Consider the following 23,209-nt stretch of genomic DNA (forward strand, 5'->3'; position numbering starts at 1 on the left):
GACCTCTGAACTCGAGTTACAGAGGTCTCAGTGCGATCGGCGGCTTGTGTTCCTACATTCAGGTCTATATGTCTCTTCTGGTTCGATGAAAAATTCGGGGTTGTGATCATGTGGTTGACACTGTGACCGTCTGTGAGACACTGCCGTACTAGGCGGGCAGGTATATCTGTCCGTCGCTACCAAAATTGGCACTGGGAAGTTCTTTTATCCTCTTCATTTACCGAGGAAACGGCACAGCTGCTCGAGGTGGCGCAGTGGTGGCGTGCGGACACCCTTAGTCGAATGTAGGTTACCCCAACGTCTGCGGAGCACTCGGAACGCTGTGAGTGCTGATAGACGAGCCCCTGCGATGGCAACGGTGCGTTTGTCCATCTGCTAAGAAACGTACAACGATGTAGACGAAAGGCCAGATGGATAAGAGGCACGATCTTCACGGGGCAACTGCTCACACATGTGCCTCTCAGATTGGACGGTATCCAACGGGACCAACACACACAGGTGTGGTGTGTCGTTAATCATAGCGGCATGCCACTTAAAGTTTCGGGACTTTCCATCGTCTGCTTACCCCTGTTATTCTCTGAAATGTTCGGCATTCTTCTTCACACTCTACATCCGTTCAAGAACTCCCGTGGTTGTATGGCTTTTTCCGCTACCGAGAAACAAGCTTGTAGCGTCAGTAAGCGACCTACGCGTCAGGGACGCAGCGACCTAAAGAGCGACACGGGCATCGTGGCCTGCCCTCAACAGGGAGAACTCGCCGAGATACTTCTTGCGTTCGCTTGTTTTATACGTCCACATTCTCATATGCGACTGACCACCTGCTCAGGACCGACCGTGTCAGAGCATACACGTTGGGCAGACCAGCAAAGCCGTTTCGATGAAGTCGGTGTCTTGTGTAGTCAAAGGTTTTGCTGGGTTCGTCTTCTCTCATACACAAACAGGTATGGCTATGTACTGCCGGCGCGGGGTTACGTGCGAAAGATCTGATCAACAGTCTCGTGTGTCAAAATGGTAAGACTTACCTGTGAGTAGCCTGACAAGCCGCTGTCGATGAGCAGTGCCTAGAAAACGTCCGTCTGTGTGTGTTTTCCAAGAATTTTCCTGTTTTTTTGTCGTCCGTCACTCCTCTGTGGTCTCATGCTGTCCGTGGAGGGGGGGGGTGCTCAAATCCAAAGTCGGGAACGAGTACTTGCCCGGTGCCTGAGTTGGGCTTTGTTTCTCTCGATCTTCCTCATGTGGCAGCAAAGTAAATCCTTTTTTCGCGCTGGAGATCTTTGATGGGGGAAAGTTGAGTCGGTTCGTCCTGTCTTCGTCAAGGAGCAGGTGACAACTGTGCCAGAGGAAAAGCTTGTCTAGTCATTCCATTATGCTTACCTCCGGAATGAGGGAATTTACTAGAGAGGAGCATCGCGTAGAAGGTTTCAGCAAACGGGTGTGTGGTGTGGAGCGTCTGATGAGGCAGGTACACTGTAAAGTGCCTCTTCGACTCATCATTCACTACTTTCTCTGCGTAGAATTTGACAGTCGAGCACTGTGTAGAGAAAACAAGAAAACGCAGGTGTCGTAGATATGATTCAGAGAAATCAGATGAAAGAAGGATTTCTCAGTGCTTTGTAGGAGCCGGCATTTTACCTTAAGACGAGAGAATATCAGGTGTTTTTGTATAATTGTTGAAATGCGCTTCTTCGAGGAACGGAAGTTGTTACCGGATATAGTGGACAATGGGTTAATGCGAGTGTAGTGCCGCCTATTTCACGCGAGAGGTTGCCGTTGGCGATGCGCAAGAGCACGACTAGACAATTAAACCCAAAGTTTTATGCGGGACGTATATACTTTTCGTCGTGTCCCGGAAACTGTATGTATATGTTTCGAGTTGTATTACTCAGTGTCATTTTGCTTGATGTTCATTCTTCAGGCGTGATGGAACTGGGTACGTCAACGATATGGCGGTTCACGTTTTCGGATGAGCTCCTCAGCGTGTGTGCACATGTATGTGTAAAGCCACGTACATGCATAGGTAAGACGATCACCATAATTGTCAGCAAAAGACAATGCAACAAACCAATTCCTCTTCACTCGTAAGCACGCCAAGGGTTTCTCTGGAGGTGCCGCCGGAGTTGCTTGTGACTTCAAAAGCGCCTGAAAAGAAGGTACTTGCTTCTCGATTCTTGTTGTCATTATATCGGCTGTGTCGTCTTCACGTTACAGGGATTCACATCCATTCTAATTTGTGTGGCTTGCATGGGTTCACTCTCACGTTTCACGACGCGGTAGAGCAGTGTGTCTTTTTCTCTGCCCCTTGTTCTCGCGCGGTCGGTGGTGAATGCGGAGCACAGGGACAGTTGAATTGTGGCGCTGGTCTCTTGATGCTGCGCCGAGCTACACACCACGCACAATTGATGCGTGACAAAACCGGCGTGGAGTTTGTTTTTCGTTATGCCACCGTGGACGGCCTCAATGTACACTGACGGACGCGAACACCTTTCTGAAATTCCTTATGGCACATGCGTTTTTAAATCTACTACAGGATTATACGGCGAACCCGAAAAAGTTGAAAACCTTGTCTTTGTGTCAGTGTGCTTGGGTGGGCGCTGGGTGTGCGTGTGTGTGGAGAGAGGCAAATGAAAAGACATTTGTCTGCACATGCACATACACTGTGTTTATGTGCGTCCAATTCCGCAAGAGACATTACTTCGAAGCTTCGGAGCACATGGCTCTGTTGTTGTCTGCTCGTGTCTGGATTTCGGCGGTGGTACGGCTCGTTTTGCCTTTTTCGAGATGGACAGACGGCACACAGACCGCTGTACGTGCTTCGCTACACAATTCATACGGTTCCGTGAGTCGCCCTCCGCAGACGAAAGATGGGGAAGAAACGAGATTCAGAAACGCAGAGCTCTTCTTTCATCAGTGGAAAGATGTGCACATCGACCCACCCATGCGTGCCAGCAGAAAATCCATTGCATTCTGGGTGGTTTGCGTAAAGAGAGGTTTTGACAAAAACAGAGGGAAAGAAAGAGGCATTCCACACTTTGTGCTCTCCTTCAGAGAGACACAGACACACTGGATGGGACTGAACCTCCGGCTATACTACTTCTTTTCACGACGCCAGAAACCGAGAAAAGCGGAAGCACACGGACGAAAAGCTACATCCCCTCTTCTTCTGTCTGCAGGAAGAACACTCCGGCGCGGTAGCACCTGACCCCCGTGTGGCAACTGCATGCGCGCCACTAGACGCGTGCATCTGGCCAAAAAGATTAGGTTGCACCTACGTTTTGGTATCAGCAAAGCTTTGCCTACATTACTATTTCTGCAGACACACTCCCCAATGCACAACACACTCATACATGCAAACGCATACGCACGCTGATATAAAAGGAGTACGGCTCTGTGCAAGCGACCACAAGAGCACCCGTCCCCCATACAGAGGTATGCAGGCGTCCGTATCAGGCACACGAATCCAGCGGGTGACCTTTCCCAGTGTCAGTCTGTCGGCACATAAGGCCCTGAGAGCATTTCGTCAGGCGGCGGTGCGAAGCTTAGTTTGTTGGGTCTGCGATTTGGCGCGACGACTGCAGGGTGTCCGGGGGATCGAGACCTGAAAAAAAAAATAACGCTTCTTGCCCGCGTTTGTTCTGGTGTGTCGACATGTCTTCCCCAACCTCTTTGACCTCTCCTTCTCTCCCTCACACTCTCCAGTTTCACCACCGGCGACATGTGAACTCCACAAACAGGTCGCGACAAAGCTGGAACAGAACAGGAGACACGCCAGCTTGGTACAGCCAGCCAAGTGTTTTGTGACTGCTGGAGAGCACCAGCCCACTGGACTGTTGACAACCGTAAAAAGCGTTGGATTTCAATTTCCCGAGACACTAAGATTATTCCAAGGCGCGTAAATGTCCAGAACGAAACGCAAGTTGAGTTTCACACCTGTATGTCTACCTAGAGACCGATGTGCCATGCACCTTCTAAGAGAGTGGACACCACGGACACAGACGGCAAAGAAAAGGCGTTGCCTAGCTACCTCTCTCTTTTCCATCACGCAAGTCTGTCTGCGGGATTCGAAACGAGAAAAAACAGAAAACGCGGCAAATCCGAGCTGACCTAGACCGGGACCTCCGGCCCTTCTTGTCTCGTCTTCTTCGCCGTCTTTCTTCAGCCTCGCGGCGCCGCCGTGCCATCTCCTGCTCGTCCGGCAGGCCAGTCTGCCAGAAGCTGTTGGCGATCATCTGCTGCACGTTGCCTACGGCGGAAGTTACGCTTCTGATCGAGAGACGCACGACAGAGTTTCAGCAACACAGCAACAGCAGGCGACCCATGCAAACTGCAGGGAGACACGGAGAAGCCAGCGACAGCCAGAGCGCACAACGATGCCGAACGCCACTCACAAACGCCCGGATGCATCACCATGGACAGGCACCCGAGGCAAAATGCAGGCTTCAGCACCCTCGCGTCGTGTTCATGCGGAAACAGAGAACTACCAGGCTCCGGCAGACGGAAAAAAGTCACCGGCGAGGTGCCCAATGAGAAGCAAAGGAAGAGCGACTGGACTGGAGACAAAAGAAACAAAACAAAGAAACAAAACACTCCGACGCACAATGATCGGTATATGAACGCCACTTACCGGAGATGCACTCCACCTCTGAACAATCCGACTATCACGAAGAAACGCATGGAAAGAAAAACACACTGCATGCATGTTTACTCCGCGAAAGAGGCGTCTGACCAATTTGGCTGCCGTTCGCTTAACGCCCATATATATATATATATATATATATATATACGCATGTACTTTTTACGGTTGAGGGCTTCGCGCGTCCACACACACACACACATTGCAGACGCTTTCTTTCCAGCACCAAACGCAGACGTCTTTTGAGACGCATGCACATACACATACGTCTTGGCATGTTCATATAGAGACATATACCGTATATATATATATATATATATATATACTTTTTTTTGTGTGGTCTGCATATACATGAGTGTGAGTATAAAGACATATCACCGATTCGTAGGTCTCTCGTAGATCAGAACCGTTTCAGAGTAGCGCAGTTCGCATCCCTGTCGTGAAACAACGCGTCTTCCCTGGAATCTACATTCCGACCTGAGTGGATTCGTTCACCTGTCTCTACAGGCGTAAGCGGATCAGTGTGCACCCAGTTTGGACTTGCATCAGAATAAATCTACTTGTGTGTCTCGCCAGTTTGCTTAGAATGCCTTGATGCCAACCCAGTTCCTCCTCACACGATTCCCCTGTGCGGTGCGAAAGAACAAAAAACTCGCTCTCCCGAACGAATGCGATCTCATGTTTCCTAGAACCTGCCGGTTTCGTGAATACTCGAAGCGCACGTTCTGAACTCGGTGCCGGCCAAGATGGACAGTGTGTTCTCAAGAATCAGAATCTCGGGATTCTCTCTGCCTCCGACTGGCCTGGAAAAAGGCGAGCCTTTCGGTGAAGCGGGCGAACAGCGGCTGAGGTCCGCGCCCCGCTAGAAAACAAGGACCGGAGACGCAGAATTTCTGCTGCTTTGCTGTTTTTTTCCGGCTCCCCCGCCTTCCCCAACAGATGAAGAGACCACTGTTAAGTTGCGCGGTCTCAGCGACAAAAGTACAGTGTGCACACGCGCGAAAACTCTCCCGAAAACGACAGAGACGAAGGCCGTACCCGGGCAACCGTCGCGGATCAGGGAGTGGCGCCTGCATGCAAAAAACGACCAGAGGCGCGCAAAAAAAGTGGATCGGCCACAGAGGCAGCGAGACGTACCGGCGACGGAACGAAAAAAGAACAGTTCTTTTAGCGGCCTCGTTCTAGGAAGATCTACAGCGAATAAACTGATAATTTACGTTGCTCCTTTCCTCCTGTTTCACATGCTTGACTCCATTGCCCGATTCTAAAAGTCTCAGATGACAACTCCCGCGTTCCGCCAAACAAAACTGTTCCACTACCTGCATGCAGTTCTCGGTTGCCGTCACACTTCCGGGGGCTGCAATCCCTGCGAGGAAACAAGACACAGCGAGGGAAAGATATGCAAACAAAGACGAGAAAAAAATTCAGAAGCACTGCCATATACGCAAAGGTATGCACGCGCATGCGAGAATTCCCCGGCACACGGGGGCCTCCATAAGACAAAGTGTACCGCGTCCACGGGTGTAGACATCTCCCATTAGACGCACACGCCGATACGCATCACTCCTCCTGCGCAACGTGTATATAGGCCTGCAACCATATAATATATATATATATATATAGATATATCGATATATATAGATATTTATAGATATATTGATATATATAGATATTTATAGATATATCGATATATATAGATATTTATAGATTTATCGATATATATAGATATTTATAGATATATCGATATATATAGATATTTATAGATATATTGATATATATAGATATTTATAGATATATCGATATATATAGATATTTATAGATTTATCGATATATATAGATATTTATACATATATCGATATATATAGATATTTATAGATTTATCGATATATATAGATGCACGCCAACACCTCCGCATACGCGCACGCCTCCACGAAATGCGTATGCGTCGCCATGTGGTCGAGGAGCAACGACTCCAATATACAACTCTGCACACATGTACAGTTATATATATATATATATACTTATATATATATATATATACTTATATATATATATATATTATAGTACGCATGTATAAATACGCGTGCACAGGTGAAGCTCTAAGGTATCTTACTTGGTTGAAGCGTTTGGGAGGTGTCATTTTGCTGCTCTCCCGCTTGCGCCTGTTTCTGGCGAAGAAAGCTGTCTGGGTCTGCATGTTGTTTCAGCGCCTCTTCAACGCATGCCAATCTCCACTTGATCAGAGCAACCGCCTTGTCCAGGGAGTCTTCCGTGCATGCGAAGATCGCGAAATTCAACGGTTCGTCCGCAGACGAGCCGCCATTGGATGCTTGTGCAGGAGAGGCGCCTGAAGAGCCCAGCGAAAGAAAAATGGCCGTGGGATGCGCGAAACGACGTCGAAACGAGAGGGGCAGAAGCGACAGAAACAGAGAAGACAGGAGAGGGGAAAGAGGAGCATGAGAGAGAGACGAAGCGACTGACAGGAAGAGCAAAGGAAGGCAAGGCAACACCAAGTCGATGCATCCACGAGCCCCCTCGCCGTCCCCCTGTCTCGAAGATGCAGTTCTTCACCGTCATTGGTTGTCCAGTTTTCACCTGTCTTTTCTCACCCTGAGAGAGGCGTCCCTGCACATCCACGAACGCGTGACTGATGTCGAAAACCTGTCGAAGAAACTCAGCCTGCGCGAGACGAAGGGGAGAAGACGCGCACACCAAACCAGCAAACGTCGGAAAGGGAAGACTCCAGGAACGACCGCCCCGATCCGACATCTCTCTGAGAAGTCGCTTTTTTCTCACGGCGCTTCGACGAGAGAGAGTCAACAGCAGTCCACAGAGACTGTGCCGAGACCGTCACCGAGGTCGACGAACTTGAGAGTCCGTGAGACAGAGCAACATGCGACCAGCGCGACGACGAAACACCTGGACTCCTCACGACGAGAGGGATTGCATCTCGCCGTTTCTGGACAATTCGCGAAAATGCGTCGATCTCCACCGCAGACTCGACCTCGTATCCCGGGACCCTCTGCAGCGACCACAGGGCTGTGGCGCTCTGAAACCTCAGCAACGGCGAGAACAGAAGCGCGTTTCGAATAAGAGGCACTTACATCAGGACCTTGCATGGCTGCAACAGCGTCGAAGTTGGCAGGCACCGCGACGTGAGGCGGAAACATCAGCTGCTGTTTCGCGCACAGCAAATCCCCTGCAAGCAAAAGGAATATCAGTGGGGCTTGGTCGGACACTGTGTCGCAGGCTGCTCGGAAGTCCCCCGGTGCATGCGTCTGGAAGATCGCAACGGTTTGGTCTCGACAACACCGCGGGCATCCACTGCCCTTCCTAGACGTTGAGGAACAACATGAGGAAGCGGATGCAATGCTTCTGAAGCGTATCGAAGCGGCAAGCAGAGCACTGTGTGTGTATGTCTCTTTGTCTCTGTGTCCTCAACCGAAAAGACGACGCTGAATTCAGAGAGTGAACAAGCGCGCAGTTGACCATGCAAGCGTTGTTGTTGCATGCACCACACTCTCGCCGGCCACAGACCGAAGAACGCATGCATCGGCTCTGTTGAGGGAAGCCTCCTGAACTCCAAAAGCAACTGCATGCAAGGGAGGCTGTCCTCTTGAGCCGGCGCGCGACCTGTCTCTGTAAGCTTGCCATCTCAATCCGAGAATCGAGGGCGATGCGCGACCGAGCATTGAGCCGTGAAGATCGTGATACGCGTCCCCAAACTTCAGCCGTCCACTGACTCCAGGGGTGCGATCTTCCACGCAGTTTCTTCACCAACCGCAATCACACAGAAGAGATCTCCCGACGACAGGCACCTGCGTCTCCTGAAAACGACGCATGCACCTTCTGCAGACACAGGCATCTTCTTCAGACGCATGCACCTTTCACACGTACTTGCGCAGATGGCTCCCCGGAGCACTGTGGCTTTTTTGTCGGCAGTGATGCGCAAGTGGAGGCCTTTCTTTCCTTCGCCTCCAGGCTTGCCGCGCGCGAGGACGGCGGCGCCGGTCCGCTCTCGAATTTTCTGCTGAGTTTCTTTCTTCAGCAAACGCTGCCAAGACTCAGGCCGCACAGCTGTGGCCGCCGCCGTCGCAGGGTCTGAGGCACTCTCGGTCGAAGAGGCGGCCGGCAGGTTTGTGGAGATCGCCAGGTCCATCGAAAAGAGTCCGTTCGGCAGTTGCTGCTGTGAAGCAACAAGAACAAAGCGAAGAAGACGGAGGTAACGGCAACAGAACGAGGAAAAGACTTCACGCAAGGCAGAGAAAAAGCCGCGGCGAAAAACGGCAAACACGCAAGAGTCCCAGAGTCGCTCGAAGGCCCCCGCGACAGGTCGGAAAGAGGGCACACCGGACTCTCGGTTTTCTCTAAATCTTCTGAAACGGTGTCTTGTTCGACCTCCCATCTGCACGAAACGAAAAACCTCCACCTCTCTCTCTCTCACTATATATATATATATATATATATGTATATATGTATATATGTATATATTTATATAAATATAGATATACGTATTTACAGACGCAGATACCGAAATAATACACGCAGATGTGGTAATCGGCAGACAGGTACAAACATGTACTGACGCCTTCTTATCCATCTATACATAAATATACACATACACATATATACATATATATATGTATATATACATATATGTATATATATATATACATATATATACATATATATGTATATATATATATATATATGTCGCAAGAGTGCATGCAGATGTGACAGTGTGATTAGGAATCAACCTGTGTCTTTTCGGCTCTCCGAGGAGCCGAGTTGGAGGGTCAAACGGGGAACGAACGCTTTCTGAAGAGGAAGGGATGTGAAGGCGCGTGCGTTGCTGTCGGTGAAAGGCGGAGTTCGAGAGACTGGACAGCGACGGCACTCACCACCTCTGGAAAAGAAGAGTCGTCTTCGTTCAAAACTTCTTTCTCTACTTTCGGCTTTGGCAGCATCAGACTCGCTACACGCATCGCCTCGTAGGCGGCCGTGCGAGCTGCAGCTGCTCGCATTTCGTTTGCCGCTTGCTGAGAAAAACGCAGAAAAAAACGACCTGGCATGGGCAGTGCGTCGCCATCCTTCTCGAGAAGATCCTGAGGGGTCGGGCGCCACTGAAACACCCGAAACGCTGCCTTCGCAGTCTCGGCGGAACTCCGAGACGACAAAAACCCATCGAGAGGGACAGATGGCCTCGAAAACCGCCTCGCGCGCGTTCACGGGGATTCTTGGTCCGTGCAGAAACGGACCGGCAGAAAGACACAAATGCCGTCACAGATCCTTCAGGACCGACATCGATAAGCGACTGTTCACCGAGCACTTCCACTCGGGAATCGAGAAATGAGGACTGGCATCAAGGGAGGTCAAGAAGCGGATCTACGGAGCTTCTCGGCGGACCCATACCACAGACCTCTCAATTTTCAAATATGCGTCGGCAACAGGTTTGTCCTGGGCGACATGTTCCCTGGCCGTTTCTTTGCCTTCTGAATATACCAAACCATTTCTCGAGACCGTTGTTCGACGCGACGCTGCCTTGGACAATTCCGGGAGACCGACTCTACTTGCACTACTTTATTCTGTTTAGACTTCATCGATGTTTAGCTTCAGTATTTGAGTTCTCTGTTTGCCTTTCGGTGAAGAATCACAGTTTTTCTCTCTTCACTGCATGCGGCCCTTTCTCTCTCTCTTTCTCCTCTCCCCTACTTCCTTCGTCTGTTTCGCCTCTTCTCCTCTGTCCAGATCCCTTCCTTCCCCGACTCCCCTCCATCTCCTCTTTCGCCTCTCCTTCGCTTCGTTTGCGCGGCTCGTGCGGCTCCAGTTCTGCGGCACAGACATGTTTCTCTCCTAAAACTCTCTGCGAGTCTGCTGTGAAGAACCGAGACTGGACGGCTGCCCTGTCTCGACCCGTCACCTAAATTCAACTCTGCCAGCGCGCGAGAACGAAACGCCGCATAGCCTTTATATATATATATATATATATATGTAAACATATATATAGTACAATATGATATATATTTCTATATGCATAGTACAGTAAACATGTAACATCTAATATATAAGTCTACATATATATATATATATATAGTGTAATAAAAGTAGAACATATATATATATATATATATATATATATATGAATCATGAGTGGGATTTCTGGTTTTTCGCGTGTCTCCCGTTTTCTGAACTTTGATTCTTTTGGAATGGCTTCGAGGAGCGTCTCCGAGTAGAAACGGTTTCTTGTCTCTTCTGAAACCGTTTGGGTGTTTCAGCGGTGGCCATCGCGGAGTTGAAAAGCGAGCGTGTGTATGCAAGCTGTCGACCGATCATGTCGACCTTCTCCTTCCTGTCGCGTCCACAGCAACGAAACCGAGTAGAAAAAACGAAAAAAAAAACAGTTCCTTTCTACACACACTCTGCGGCGTCTGCTGCTTACGGGGGAGACGTAGGCAGACGTCAAGTAGGTCGAGGCCTGAGAGACCGGCGGCGAAGACAAGAAGCAGGATCTCGTCGAGTAGGGGATTTGCGTCCCCACTGTGTTTCCGGATTTCCGAGTGCAAGGTTCGTCCTTCGAAGGAGAAGGCAAACAGGAAGGCGTCGCAGCGTACGGAGAAGCCGGCGGCTGAGGAAAAGGCGAGAAGATTGAGGAATCGCTCTGCATGCCGGCCTGGCCCACAGGAGGCGCCGGCGTCCTTACGCCGTGGGCAGTTCGCACCTGGAAAGCATTCGAGGGTGACGCCGAGAGGAGCGACGAGGGAAGGAAAGGAGATACTTTCGGCTGAGAAGCCGCAGCCTGCAGGGCCTCCAGGCGTCTCTGAGCCGCCCGCTTCAACTCTGAAATGTCCAAAGCAGATCCGGAAGAGGTCGCAGAAGCGTCTTCTGCAGAAGACGCTCCTCCTGTCGCTGCGGTCGGGAGAGGTAGCGACATCTTTCAAAGGCGGACGAGAGAGAAGAAACTACACGTCCAGAGCGTCTCCCTTGTTCGCTCGGTCTCCGACCTCAGGCTTCGCGGCTCTTTCCGACGTCCTGTGTAGAGCTTGCCCTCTCTCCTCCGCTTTGGAGTTCCAGGACTCTGGCGCAGAACGCAGGTCGTCCAAACCTGCCCCCCGGTCCGCCGTTTCCCTCGCCAAGCAGCGACAGTCGAGGACGAAGCGGGCAGAGAGAGGAGACAGCAAAGAAGGAGAAATCCGGGGGAAGAGAAAAGAGAGAAGGCAGGCTCAAACAAAGAGCAACAGACGAAAGCAGAGACAGGACCGGACGGCGAGAGAGAGAAAGCCGAGGACAAGGACAAGAAGGAGGAGGAGAAGGACAAGGAGAAGGAGGAGGACAAGAAGAAGGAGGACAAGGACAAGGAGAAGGAGGAGGACAAGGAGAAGGAGGAGGAGAAGGAGACGCGGAGAGAACAAGGGAGTGCCAAGGAAGGAAAGAGAAGAAAAGTCTTTGCGACTTGTTTGAGGAACATGAAAGTTCGCAGAGTCGGGGGAAACTGCAAGAAGGCGGTGGAGAAAGGAGAGCGAGGAATCGGGAGACGCCGAGACCAAGCTTGGAACTGAGACACCAGCCAGCGTTGGTTGCGGAGTTGCTTGAAAAGAAAGCAGAAAGGAGAGAACAGTGGAACGATCGCGCGAACGACTCACTGAACGCCAAGCGAAGTGCAAGCGCCGTGAAATGAAAACGTCAACAAGGAAGAAACTTGGAAAAACTGCATGTGTCTCTTCACAGCGCGCGTTCGTCGATGCATGCGCGCGGAAGACGATCCTCCGCGAGCAGGTCGAAGACGCATGAACCTCGGCAAAAGGGGAGGGTCGAAGAAAATCCAACATCTGCCAATTGAACAATGACAAGAAGGAACTGCAGATGACAAGCCTGTCGAAACTTCGACGAAAGGACGAGTTCTGAGTACCCGGAAACGCGGTACCACCCGTCGCACATAACTCGGTCTCTGACCCCGCTGCCGAACGAAGACTTCTTCACTACATATATATATATATATATATATATTCATATTTATATATACATTTCTATATGTATAGATGTATATGTATAAATGTATGTATCTGTAGTTGCCTCTAAAAAGATAACTGTAGGTGTATATGCTTGGTTGTCTCGGTTTCTGTATAGGGGGAGTGTAGAGTTGACCGCCTTTCACATAACGCGCAACGCAGTTTTTCGTGCAACGCAGCTGTTCGCGTCTCTGTCTGCATTCTTAGGAACAGTGACTCCGATTTTCTGCAATCCTTTCGACTCTGTCTCGTGGAGACTTCTTTTGGGTCTCACAGGCGGAGTTTCGTTTTTCTTCTCCACTTCTTGACCGGTCTCAGCCGCACCAACGAGGGCCGTTCCTGTCTCTGCTTAGAGGCGCAGCCGCGCAGCGAGCAGCAAACGAGGAACGTCGTGTCGTCCTTTTGTTTTCTCTTGAAAAATAACCTGTCTGAAGTGGACTGGTAGCTCACCATCTCTCCCTTACAAAGGAAACGCGCGCAAGAAGAAGGGAGAGCAAAAGAGCGAGCTGCAGAGAAGAGAGTAGAGAGAAGAGAGACAGAGAAGAGAGACAGAGAAGAGAGAGCGGAGAAAGAATTAGAATAAGCGAACGCATGCAGAGAAAAGCAAAGACGCTCTAGGAGGAGGCCACCAGGGAGAGAAGGGGAGAAACGAATCCCCTCTCCTTCGGTTCTGTGTATCTCCACGTCCTTGTATCCGAAGAAAAGTCACACCGACTTGGCGAATTTGCCTCGTATTCTTCTTCTTCTTCTCGAACCCCCCGGCTCGCACTATCCGTTCCTTCCATCTCAATCGACAGGCTCGGCCTCCTCACTCTCCTTTTTCTCACGGAAGCGTCCCTACATGCCAAAGCGCCCCCCTCCAGTTTTCTCGCTGCTCCTTCTTCCCCCTTCTCCTCATCTTCCTCTTCTCTCTTTCTTCTTCGCCTGCTTCTTCTTCTTGTCCAGCGTCGTCTGCCGCTTCTTGTCGCTCGCCTTCTTGTTCCGTTTCTTCTCGTCTCCCCTGTTGCTGTCTGGTTCTGTCTTGCGAGTGGAGCGCGTCAACAAGAGAGGACGCCTGCATGCGTGGAATGGCGCAGAGAGGAGAAAGAGACTCTCTCGTTCCCTCAGGGTCGCGGCCGGCCGAGCGTGTGTTGATTCTAGGCGGAACGGCGTTCATCGGACGGACAGTCACCCGTGAGTTTTCGACGAGACTTCGGTGCAAACGCGCGCGCGCGCTCTCAAAGTGATCCACGAATGAAGTAGAGACCGAAAGAAGAAGAGGGAGAAGAAGGAGGAGAGACTTCTTTCAGAGGAGGGGGAGCGCAGAGGTCGGAGATCCACACGGGGCAAAGCGAGCAGATGCGTTTGCGGGAGAGGAGATAACCTCTCCGCAGAGAGCGCTGAAGAACGTTGAGACATCAGACGCGGCCGAAACGCGTTTTTTCCGAACAATGTTTTCGTGGAAAACCGAGAGATTTCGACAGAGGAAGAGTGGACTGTGAGACGGAAGCAAAGTGCAGAAAGCGAGGTTGAAACGATCCGACGCAAGGAGAGCAACCGGCGCAAAGCATCTTCTCCCTCGGTCTTGTCTTGTCTCCTTTCTTTTCTGTCCTGTCGTTTCCTTGCTGTGTTTGGACTGATTTCCCCCTTCTCTCCGCCTCCTCTGCGCTCGATGTCTGTCTCTGCCGAGAGAGCTGAACGTCTTTCTTCTTCGCCTTTCTCTGCACCTCTCTGTCCTTCTGCGTTCTGAACCTTTCAGGTAAACTCCACGAGGATGGATATCTGCTCGTCTTTATCAATCGAGGGCGGTCCTACTGGAATGGAGAAAGTACGTTTCTCTTGGTACTTGTTCTCCCCTCTCAGAGAGCCTTGCGCACACCCTCTAGCCGCTTTCTGTGCGTCTGCACTCTCGTTGGACGCTTCTCTTCGTTCCTGGAGAGAAACCTCTTTCAACTCTCTCGCTCGAGTTTGCTCTTCTCCCAGATATCGCGGACGCCGAGTATCACCGCGCAGACCGCAGAGCTCCGGAGGCCTTTGCGGAGTGCATCGCTTCTCTGACCGACAGAGAGGAAGTAAGCTACCTTCTTCGACAGAGTGTCTGGGGATGGAGTTTGCGCCGGTCTTAGCGCTCTCATGTTTCCCTCCAACGCATTTGCTGCCTGCAACCGCGTTCTCCAGTCTCCACGCTTGCCGACTCTCCAGCGCAGAGTTCACGAATCGCTTCCGCGAATTCTGGGATTTCTCCTCGTCCACTGTCTCCCGTGGAGCCGCTCGTTTTATCACCGTCCAGAAAGCGGACCAGGTGCGTTTTCTGCGCTCTGCTGCATGTTTCAGGATACATTTATATACACATATATATGTATATATGTATATATATGAAGAGCACCACGAGACATATATATGTATGGTTTTCTTCGTTCGAGGCTCGATCGTCTTGGCATTTCTAGGATTTATTTTTCTTCGTCTCTTGTTTTCGTTCGAGTCGGCACTCTGATGAATTTTCTTCTGCCTCTCGCGCTCTCTTTTTTTACAGGCGAGACGTGGAAAATCGTGGCTGGCGGTCGTCGACTTCTCCGCCTATAAGCCGAGAGACATCTTGGTGAGGCGACACCAGTCCCCGGAGGTCTTCGGCGCTCTCGACGCGCGAAATAAGTTTTCTCTTCTGTTGGTGTTCACTTGCACACAGGCTTTCAAACGCCTGTACATACGCCGCTACTTCAGCGCTTCCATCGATTTCTTATCTACGCACATTTGCATATAGGTTTATATACATATATATATATATGTATATGTAGGGAAAGTATATATATTCATAGGGAGAGAGAGATACAGGCATCTAGGTATGTGTGCGTATATGCATATCAGAACGTACATTTACATGCATATACATACATGCATATACATACATGGATATACATACATGGATATACATACATGGATATACATACATGCATATACATACATGGATATACATACATGGATATACATACATGCATATACATACATGGATATACATACATGGATATACATACATGGATATACATACATGGATATACATACATGGATATACATACATGGATATACATACATGGATATACATACATGGATATACATACATGGATATACATACATGGATATACATACATGGATATACATATCCTTGCGTTTCTGTCTGCATGTGCACTTGGATGCATTTTTCTGAGTTGCCGAGAGAGAAGGCAAAGTATGGGGAGGCAGGAGAGTAGGGGAGGGAAACGGGAGGGCGAACCGAGCAAAAAAAAAGATTCACAATCGGTCTCAACAGCGAAGGCGAGAAACAGAAGTGGCGGCCTTTTTCTTCGTTTTCGTTTCAGTGTTCCTACCATTGCTTGTTGCGTTTGTTTTCGCCTCGGTCTTTTGCTCGTTTTCGAGTCTTTTCGCGCTCTTGCGTATTTCGTTCCTTGTTCTTCTCTGCAAAGACAGCTGAGAAAGGTTCCTTTCTTTGCGCGTAGGCGTCCTTGAATGGTCTCCGCGGGCGCTATGGAACGTACATTTACATTTCAACTGACAGCGTGTACGAGGTTTCCGACTCGAGCCTGTAAGTGTCTCGCTTTTTTTTTCAAGCTGATTTGTGGGTACATTTCTGTCGGTTTACGTTGTGAGGCGCCTTGTCTCGCTTCTGCCTCTTGATTTTTCACATTTTCGCCTTTTCTCTATGCAAGGTGGAGTGTTCTCTGCCTCTTCGTTCCTTTTCTTCCAGATTCGGCTTCCCTTTCTTCTCCCAAATTTCCTTCTCTCCTTCTGCATCTTGTTTTCTCCTCTGTCTCACGTGTTGTATTTCTCTCCCGCGCTGCTTGTAGATGGCAGGGACTCCCGAGCGTCTCTGAGGACTTCGCCGTCCGTCCGAAGGAGAGGCAGCGCGTCGCACTTCTCAAAAAGAAAGACACTTACGGACATGTGAGGAGAACCGAAAAAGCGAGGAACAAAGAGTGAAGAAGAGCCTTCTTCCCAGCTCCTCCTTCCGCCCAGAAAACATTCTCTTTCTCGCAAGCCATGTTCCGCTATCAGTGTGCAGTTTCGCAGACGTTTCTCAGACTACGAAACAGGATTGTTTCTGCGAACGGCGCTTTCCGCGCGGAAGCCGAGCACATTATCTGAAGCTTCGAGGGTCTCTGAACTCTCAAGAACAAAAGCCGCTCTGTAGAAAAGCAAAACGAGAAAGGTTTCCTGGCGAGCAGGAAACTCCGCAAAAGATGAGGGAACTCGAAATCTGTCTCTCTTTTCTCCAGCCAAATCGGCTAAAGTGCACAGGGACTGCTCGTTCTCTGCTTTACACGAGGGGGAGCCTTCCAGGAAAACATCGCGTCCTAAATGGAGAGAGCGTCGTCAGCTTTGCCCCCGGCGACTCTTGCAGTCTTCGTTTTGTGTCTGCGAGGCTTGTGTTCGGCGTCGCAGAACAAACTTGCGGTGGAGGAAATTCTTCGCGAACAGGCGAACGCGACAGGACGGCCGGTCGCCTGTCTTCGGCTTGCTGATGTCATTGGTTAGTGGAAGAAAATCACCGCGTAGCGACGCCGAGGCACAACGAAACACTGAGTGGCGAACGCAGGGATCATGGGAGACAAAACGAGGCCTGGAAGATTTCCGAACCGGTCGTGGTTCGTGTACTCTCCATCAAGTACTGTCTTGACGGATCTCAATTCGGAGGCTACTGATAAGTTGATTGGAGAACTCGCTGTTTGTGGTTTCTCAGCAGAATCCCTACATCGATCGACTTCTTCAGAGATCTAGATTTCTCTGTCGGCATCTGTCTGTCTGTCTACACCTATCTATCTATATCTACCGGTCTATCTGTCTATATCTACCTGTCTATCTGTCTATATCTACCTGTCTTTTATGTATCTGTCTGTCTCTCTATATCCATAGGTCGATCTCTCTAGATCTCTCTAATTCGATCTACCTCTATTGGTATCTCTCTCTCCAAATCTATCTGTTTCGGCGGACGAAGTAGAGTTGACGGTTGGGGTGCGCAGGCCTCGGTCCAGTTCCTCGTCTGCGCCTGAAGGTGCGGCCTTCTCCTCGCTTCTCTCTCTGCTGACATGTCCAAAACCGTAACTTTGTAACCTCGGTGGTTTGCGACAAACCCGTAGCACAACACAAGGAATGTTTACACAGTTCAGCCCTGTCTTATTTAACTCAGTTTTTTAGGCACGTGTGGCCTGTCTCTCTTTTCGCTTTTTTCGCTCTTTTTGCTTTTTTCGCTCTTTTTGCTCTTTTCGCTTTTTTCGCTCTTTTCGCTTTTTTCGCTCTTTTCGCTCTTTTCGCTTTTGCCGTAGTGACGGCGAGGCAGCTGCGCCCCTGTTCTCTGTGTTCTTCTAGCTGCGTTTCTTTCAAGGCGCTTCCTGTTGCCTCGGCGTTGCCGCCTCCGCCTCCTTGCTCTCTTCTTCGCAGGACCTTTCGACGACACAGATCGCTTCTGGACCTACTTCTGGTGAGGCCTGCGTTTGTGTGAAGTTGCGAGCAAAGGCGAAGAGGCGTCTCCGTAAAAGCGTTTCTCCTTTCGCGCCCTGAGGCGCCAGCCGAGCCGCAGTTGAAGACCGAAGAGGAAGGCGACCAGCTGCTCTGAGGACTGAACTTCATCCACGCAGTTCGGGGCCATGGAGATTTGCCGATTTGTTGTCGCATGAAAGCAGCTCGACCGGATGAAAACACAGACGCGCATACGCATGTGGACACAGTTGAGAATCACACTAGATAGCGAGATAGATACAGGCAGAGATGGACATAGATAGGTATAGGTAGCCAGATATAGATAGATAGACAGATAGAGAGACAGAAATAGATATAGGCATCGACGGATATAGAAGCAGACAGATTGATATAGATAGATAGATAGATGAATAGATAGATAGATAGATGGATAGATAGATAGATATAGATAAAGCCATCGACGGATACAGATATCGATAGATCGATAATAAGATAGCGCGACAGAGACAGCTGTGTGAATTCAGCGGCATCGACACTGTTCTGAGACATGTCTCCGAGCAGTTCCCTGCAGGAAAGCGGACAGTGAAACAGTGGGTGCGGTGTAACTTTGTTTCGTCTCAGGTGGACGCAAGTTGCAAGGCAGCATCCCGTCCTTGTGGTAGGTGCATGGGTCTGAGTCATTGAACTGGTTCTTTTGTTTCAGGGGGGCAACTGTTGTTTACGGAGAAGAGTCAGAACTCTCGGGATGACGCCAGCGGAAAGTCTTCAAATGCTCTTTACTCTTTGACGCTCGAAAGCGTCGAGAGTGTCTGGGAGTCGTGAGGAAGACGTCCAGAGATACAGAAATGAAGATCTGCAGCTCCGTCTTTTGAAATCGATTCAGAACTGTCTGCAGTTTCCGTTTAATGGTGGAATCAAGGTCTACACAACCTGGTGTGACCTGCTCCTCTGACTGGTTTCGCTTGAGTCGCTCTTCGCTTGCTCGTTCTCGTTTACGTTTTCTCGTTCAGTCTCAGCTTCTTTTCCCCTAGGAGCGTCTTGCTAGCGGTTTTCTGTTCTGCCTTTTACTACCTGTGTATTTGCGCGGCGTCTCATGCTGCTGCTGATGCGACGGGATCGATTGGCTGGAACGGTTCTGTGCTCGCTTTTGTCAGGATCCGACAGGCCCAACGCAGCGCATGAATCTGACTTTCGTCGAAGATGTCGCCGCGGCTGTCTCCCGTCTTCTCCTATGCGCGCGTATCGCGGAGCCTCAATGTTCTGCCCAAAGCAGGACGGCAGACCTGCATGAGCATCTGTCTTCCTCTGCCTCGGTCTCTGCCTCTCGAGACAAGACGGAGGCCGCAGCGACAGGCAATCTCGAAGCACAGGAGAGCCTCTTCCGTGCATTCAACTTGGTATGGTGTTCTGCGAATCCTCGCGTTTCGGGGGACAGCCCTCTGCGATCGGCGCTGTCGATCTCACATCGAATCAACGGACGCCAGAGCCTCTCCCCCCCCCCCCCACACGCGAGCGTCAAGTCAGGACCTAGCGCCGAGCAGCGAGTGCGAGGCCGCGGATCTGAATGCAGAAACGAAAAAGAGCCAGGCAGCACCGTTTTCTCTTTGCATGCCCATGTATATATACATACATATATATACATACATATACACATACATATACACATACATATACATATACATACATATACATATATATATATATATATATGTGTGTACGTGTACATTTGTGCATACGCTCATTTGTCGCCATTAGCGGCAATCGCTTCGACCAGAGAATCCCTCTCTAAGAACTTTTCTCGTGGTTCCGGACGCGGCCCTCCCTGTGTCTTCTTGCTCGCACCTGTCTGCTGAGGTATGCAAAGGTTCGATCTTTTCAAGTTCATATCTATATATATATATATATATATGTATATATATATATATGCATATATATATAGATTTATATGTATATATTTATAATATACATGGATATATGTCTAGGAAGGTTGGTTCCTGCCGCAGTCTCTTTGTTTTTCATCCACGTATGGTGTGTGTGTTTTGCTACGCCGCTCTTTTCATTCGGATTTAGGCTTGCGAGGAAACAGTGACGCTCGTCGAGATGCTGGTACGTCTTCTCCGTTCTGCAGAAGGCGTGGAAGTTAAGGTGACGTTTTTCCAGGAAGTCGCGTCTGTGCTTCATCGTGCATTGGATGTTACTTTATCCACCGAGAGCTTCCAGAGTTCGCTGCCAAGTTCCCTTGCCTCTTAGTTTGTGTTTTCTCTGTCGCTGCCTCTTTTCCTCACTGTGACGGAGCTGCTCAGAGCACATGAGACTCCTCCTTTCAATATGCCTGCTTCTTCCCCTTGGTCTCTCGTTCGCCTTTCTGCTTCCTGTGTGTCTCCCGTCTCGCTCTGTCGTTTCGTCTCGCCACTCCTGCCTTCGTCTCTCTTCGCTTCTTACCTTTCGGCTGCTTTGTTCTTTCTGTTTCCTTCTCCCTCAGGAACTGCTGCACCAGCGCTGTGTGTCTTATCGCCGCGAAGGCCTCCTTCCTTCTCCATCAGTCTCCACCGAGACGGATCGCGCTCAAGGAACGCCGAGAGGACGCGAAGAGGAACTGCGGTGGCGCATCGAGGAAGACTGTCTCAGATGTCCCTCATTCCTTCCTTCTGTCTGTCGAGAGACGCCGCTGACGATGAAGAAAATTCGTGCAGAGCTGGGGCTCTCGCTCACGCCTTTGGTGAGGCAAACGTTCGCTTCCAAGCTGCACAACTTCTCAATAACGCAGTCTTTAGGTCTGCCTTCGAGTCTCTCCCGAGGGCTGCTCGAGGTTTAGAAGTGACATGCAGAAGAGAGTTTGAACTTTTAGGCTTGAACAGGTTCGCGGATCTAGGGAAGAGTCCTCATTCCTCAAGAATCAGACGTTTAGTTTGGAAGCTTTCATGTTCAAGAACTCTGTTGCACCTCCTGAGCTCCACCTTGCATGTGTATCTAGTATTGATTTCGTCCTTATCTCTACGAGTTCAGTGATGAACGCTTTCGGTCAGAGAGGTGCATGCACAGGGCATGCACGGCTCATAGGGATTTGACGAGCAAGCAGTCTCTCCAGATCTTTCCAAGGTCTGTTCCTGTCTCGCCATGCATCGCTACCTCATCAGACACCTGGCCATTCCTTGGTGTCGCATTGTTCTGCGTTGTCGAGACAAATAAAAGCCAGAGGTTGACAGTCTGTGGTTAGACGATCGAACTTTTCGGGTGTGCAGTCACTCGTCTGTAAGTCGGCTTGTGTCTCTCTCCCGTTTTATTTCTTCCGCCCTGCAAAATGTCTCCCTTCTTCAGGTGGAAGCAGTCGACACCACGTGCAGGTGGATGGCGGCCGCGACTCGCGCTTTTCCCAGTGAGATTGCTCTTTCGGACTCTGTGTGCTCTCTGCTTTTCTCTCTTTCCGTGAAAAGTCACTTACCACTGCTCGACTGAAAACCATGTACTGCAGGAGGACGCGTTGACCAGAAACGTGCCAAAACGCGTTATTTCGAGTCGGCTCTCGAAACATTCAACTTTCAAGGTGCAAAACGATTCCCTTTTACCGCAAAGAATGTTCGTTTTTGCACCTGGTTCACACAGGAGCCTACCGCGGTCACAGGGAAAAATGCACGTTTCCTCGAGGTCACATTCTCTCTCGCCTCCTTCGTGATTTCGTTGGATCACTGGCGACAGAAACATAACAAGGATAACAAGGGCGTCTACATAGGTCATCCCAGCTTGTCGACCGTCTTTCGTTTCCGCGTTGCATCTTTCTCGCTGGACGCGCTGTCGGTCCTGTTCTCTCTTTCCTCGTAGTCTCTTCTTCCTTTTTTTGAGCTCCTTCTCGAGTCCTGCAACTGTTCTGTCTATCTTCCTGCACAGAAGAAGCTGCTGATGCCGCCAGAAAATTGCCTACTGACGCCCGGCAAACCGTGAGAGCTCTCCACCAGGATCTTCGACCTTTTCTCCCTTCGTCTGCCTCGTCGTCTTCCTCTTCTTCTTCCTCGTCTTCGTCTTCGTCATCTTCTTCGAGTAGTTCGGAGGAATCCAGCGACGAGGAGTGAGACACACATTCACAGAAAGCACATTTTTTCTGTCAGGCGCTTCTGTCTTGTCTCCCCCGTCTGCGGCTCTCTTCTTTTGTCTCTTCCTTTCCGTCGTTTTCGTTTGTATTTCTCTTTCTTCCCGACTCAGCCTTCTCTAGACGGCGTTTCTCAGGCTGTCTCTCTGTTCTTCTCTTTTTGTTGCCAAGACTCCTTTCTTTTTCGGCCATGTCTTTCGTTTTCTGGGATTCGCTGTGCACTCGGAGCCATCTTGACACAGTAGAACTTTGATTTGATGCCGGCATTCAAGTTTTAAAAGTGAGGAGTTCACCTCGTTGTTCCCGCCTATGGAGCCATCTTGGTCAGTCTTTCTTAATTCAAGACGACTCAGCTGGGACTTGGAAAAGACGCTACGCGCATTCGTCAGGAGCTGCGATGTGTCTTCGAACCTTTAAAGAGCAGTCGCCTCTGATGAACGAGACCCGACTGGATGCAAACTCTAGACACTGTTGTCTGTCGCCTGACGCGCGAGTTGAAACGTCGAATGATCTCTGCCCCAGACATCTCTGAAAACGAAGTGCCAGCACCAGTTGGTTTCTTCTGCTTGTGTACGCCAAGGGAAGAACAGGCGTCTTGGAGAGAGTAACGAGAGAGCGGTGATGAGACAAGAGAAACATAGATGCAGAGTTGCGAGAGGGAGAGGGGCAAAGACTTGTGAGAGCGAGCGTTATGCAGCTACCATCAGAGAGAGCAGAGAGGCTAGGAACTCCTGCGACCGGTGAAAGGGACAGAAGGCACAGTCCTAACTAGAGACGTAACGAGTGCGTTAAGGATGTAGAGGGAAGGCACTGCACAGTTTGTGTCGCAGGTTGTCTAGGTTGGCCAGGATTTCCCTATTTTTTCACTGTCACATTACAGGCGCTGTTGGCCTGTTCCTGCGTCGGATTATACACTCGACCTCTATTCCAGTGGTAGTAGCGGTCTCGACTGCTGATGAAAAGCAGACGCTCTCTTCGTTCCACTCCCGAGTAACGCGGAAAGGCCTGTCTTCCCGTCGCGTGTGAGGCCACTGTCGGACG

At 50.1% G+C, this 23,209-nt stretch overlaps 4 protein-coding genes across 4 annotated transcripts; 3 read left to right on the plus strand and 1 right to left on the minus strand.

Annotated features, from left to right (window-relative positions):
• Positions 1–525: 525 nt before the first annotated feature.
• On the plus strand, positions 526–1,261 carry TGME49_270030 (hypothetical protein; the record flags this gene model as incomplete). The annotated part of the gene is made up of 1 exon (XM_002365640.1): positions 526–1,261. The coding sequence occupies one exon, from the start codon at positions 526–528 to the stop codon at positions 985–987; it is 462 nt and encodes a 153-aa protein (XP_002365681.1). The 3' UTR covers positions 988–1,261.
• Positions 1,262–2,497: 1,236 nt separating this feature from the next.
• TGME49_270020 (hypothetical protein) lies at positions 2,498–3,199 on the plus strand (the record flags this gene model as incomplete). Its single annotated transcript, XM_002365639.1, has 1 exon — positions 2,498–3,199. The coding sequence occupies one exon, from the start codon at positions 2,498–2,500 to the stop codon at positions 3,197–3,199; it is 702 nt and encodes a 233-aa protein (XP_002365680.1).
• Positions 3,200–3,480: 281 nt separating this feature from the next.
• TGME49_270010 (hypothetical protein) lies at positions 3,481–11,561 on the minus strand (the record flags this gene model as incomplete). The annotated part of the gene is made up of 10 exons (XM_018781565.1): positions 3,481–3,595; positions 4,102–4,260; positions 5,669–5,700; positions 5,950–5,996; positions 6,744–6,977; positions 7,240–7,309; positions 7,735–7,829; positions 8,528–8,816; positions 9,532–9,669; positions 11,070–11,561. The coding sequence occupies 10 exons, from the start codon at positions 11,559–11,561 to the stop codon at positions 3,481–3,483; spliced, it is 1,671 nt and encodes a 556-aa protein (XP_018636601.1).
• Positions 11,562–13,694: 2,133 nt separating this feature from the next.
• On the plus strand, positions 13,695–22,151 carry TGME49_270000 (NAD dependent epimerase/dehydratase family protein; the record flags this gene model as incomplete). Its single annotated transcript, XM_002365637.2, has 14 exons — positions 13,695–13,809; positions 14,375–14,443; positions 14,599–14,687; positions 15,149–15,214; positions 16,107–16,192; positions 16,455–16,551; positions 17,050–17,137; positions 18,046–18,085; positions 18,706–18,742; positions 19,239–19,481; positions 20,155–20,190; positions 20,567–20,803; positions 21,403–21,460; positions 21,970–22,151. The coding sequence occupies 14 exons, from the start codon at positions 13,695–13,697 to the stop codon at positions 22,149–22,151; spliced, it is 1,443 nt and encodes a 480-aa protein (XP_002365678.2).
• Positions 22,152–23,209: the final 1,058 nt, after the last annotated feature.

Source organism: Toxoplasma gondii, chromosome VIII, assembly GCF_000006565.2.
Source record: "Toxoplasma gondii ME49 chromosome VIII, whole genome shotgun sequence".
Lineage (NCBI taxonomy): Eukaryota > Apicomplexa > Conoidasida > Eucoccidiorida > Sarcocystidae > Toxoplasma > Toxoplasma gondii.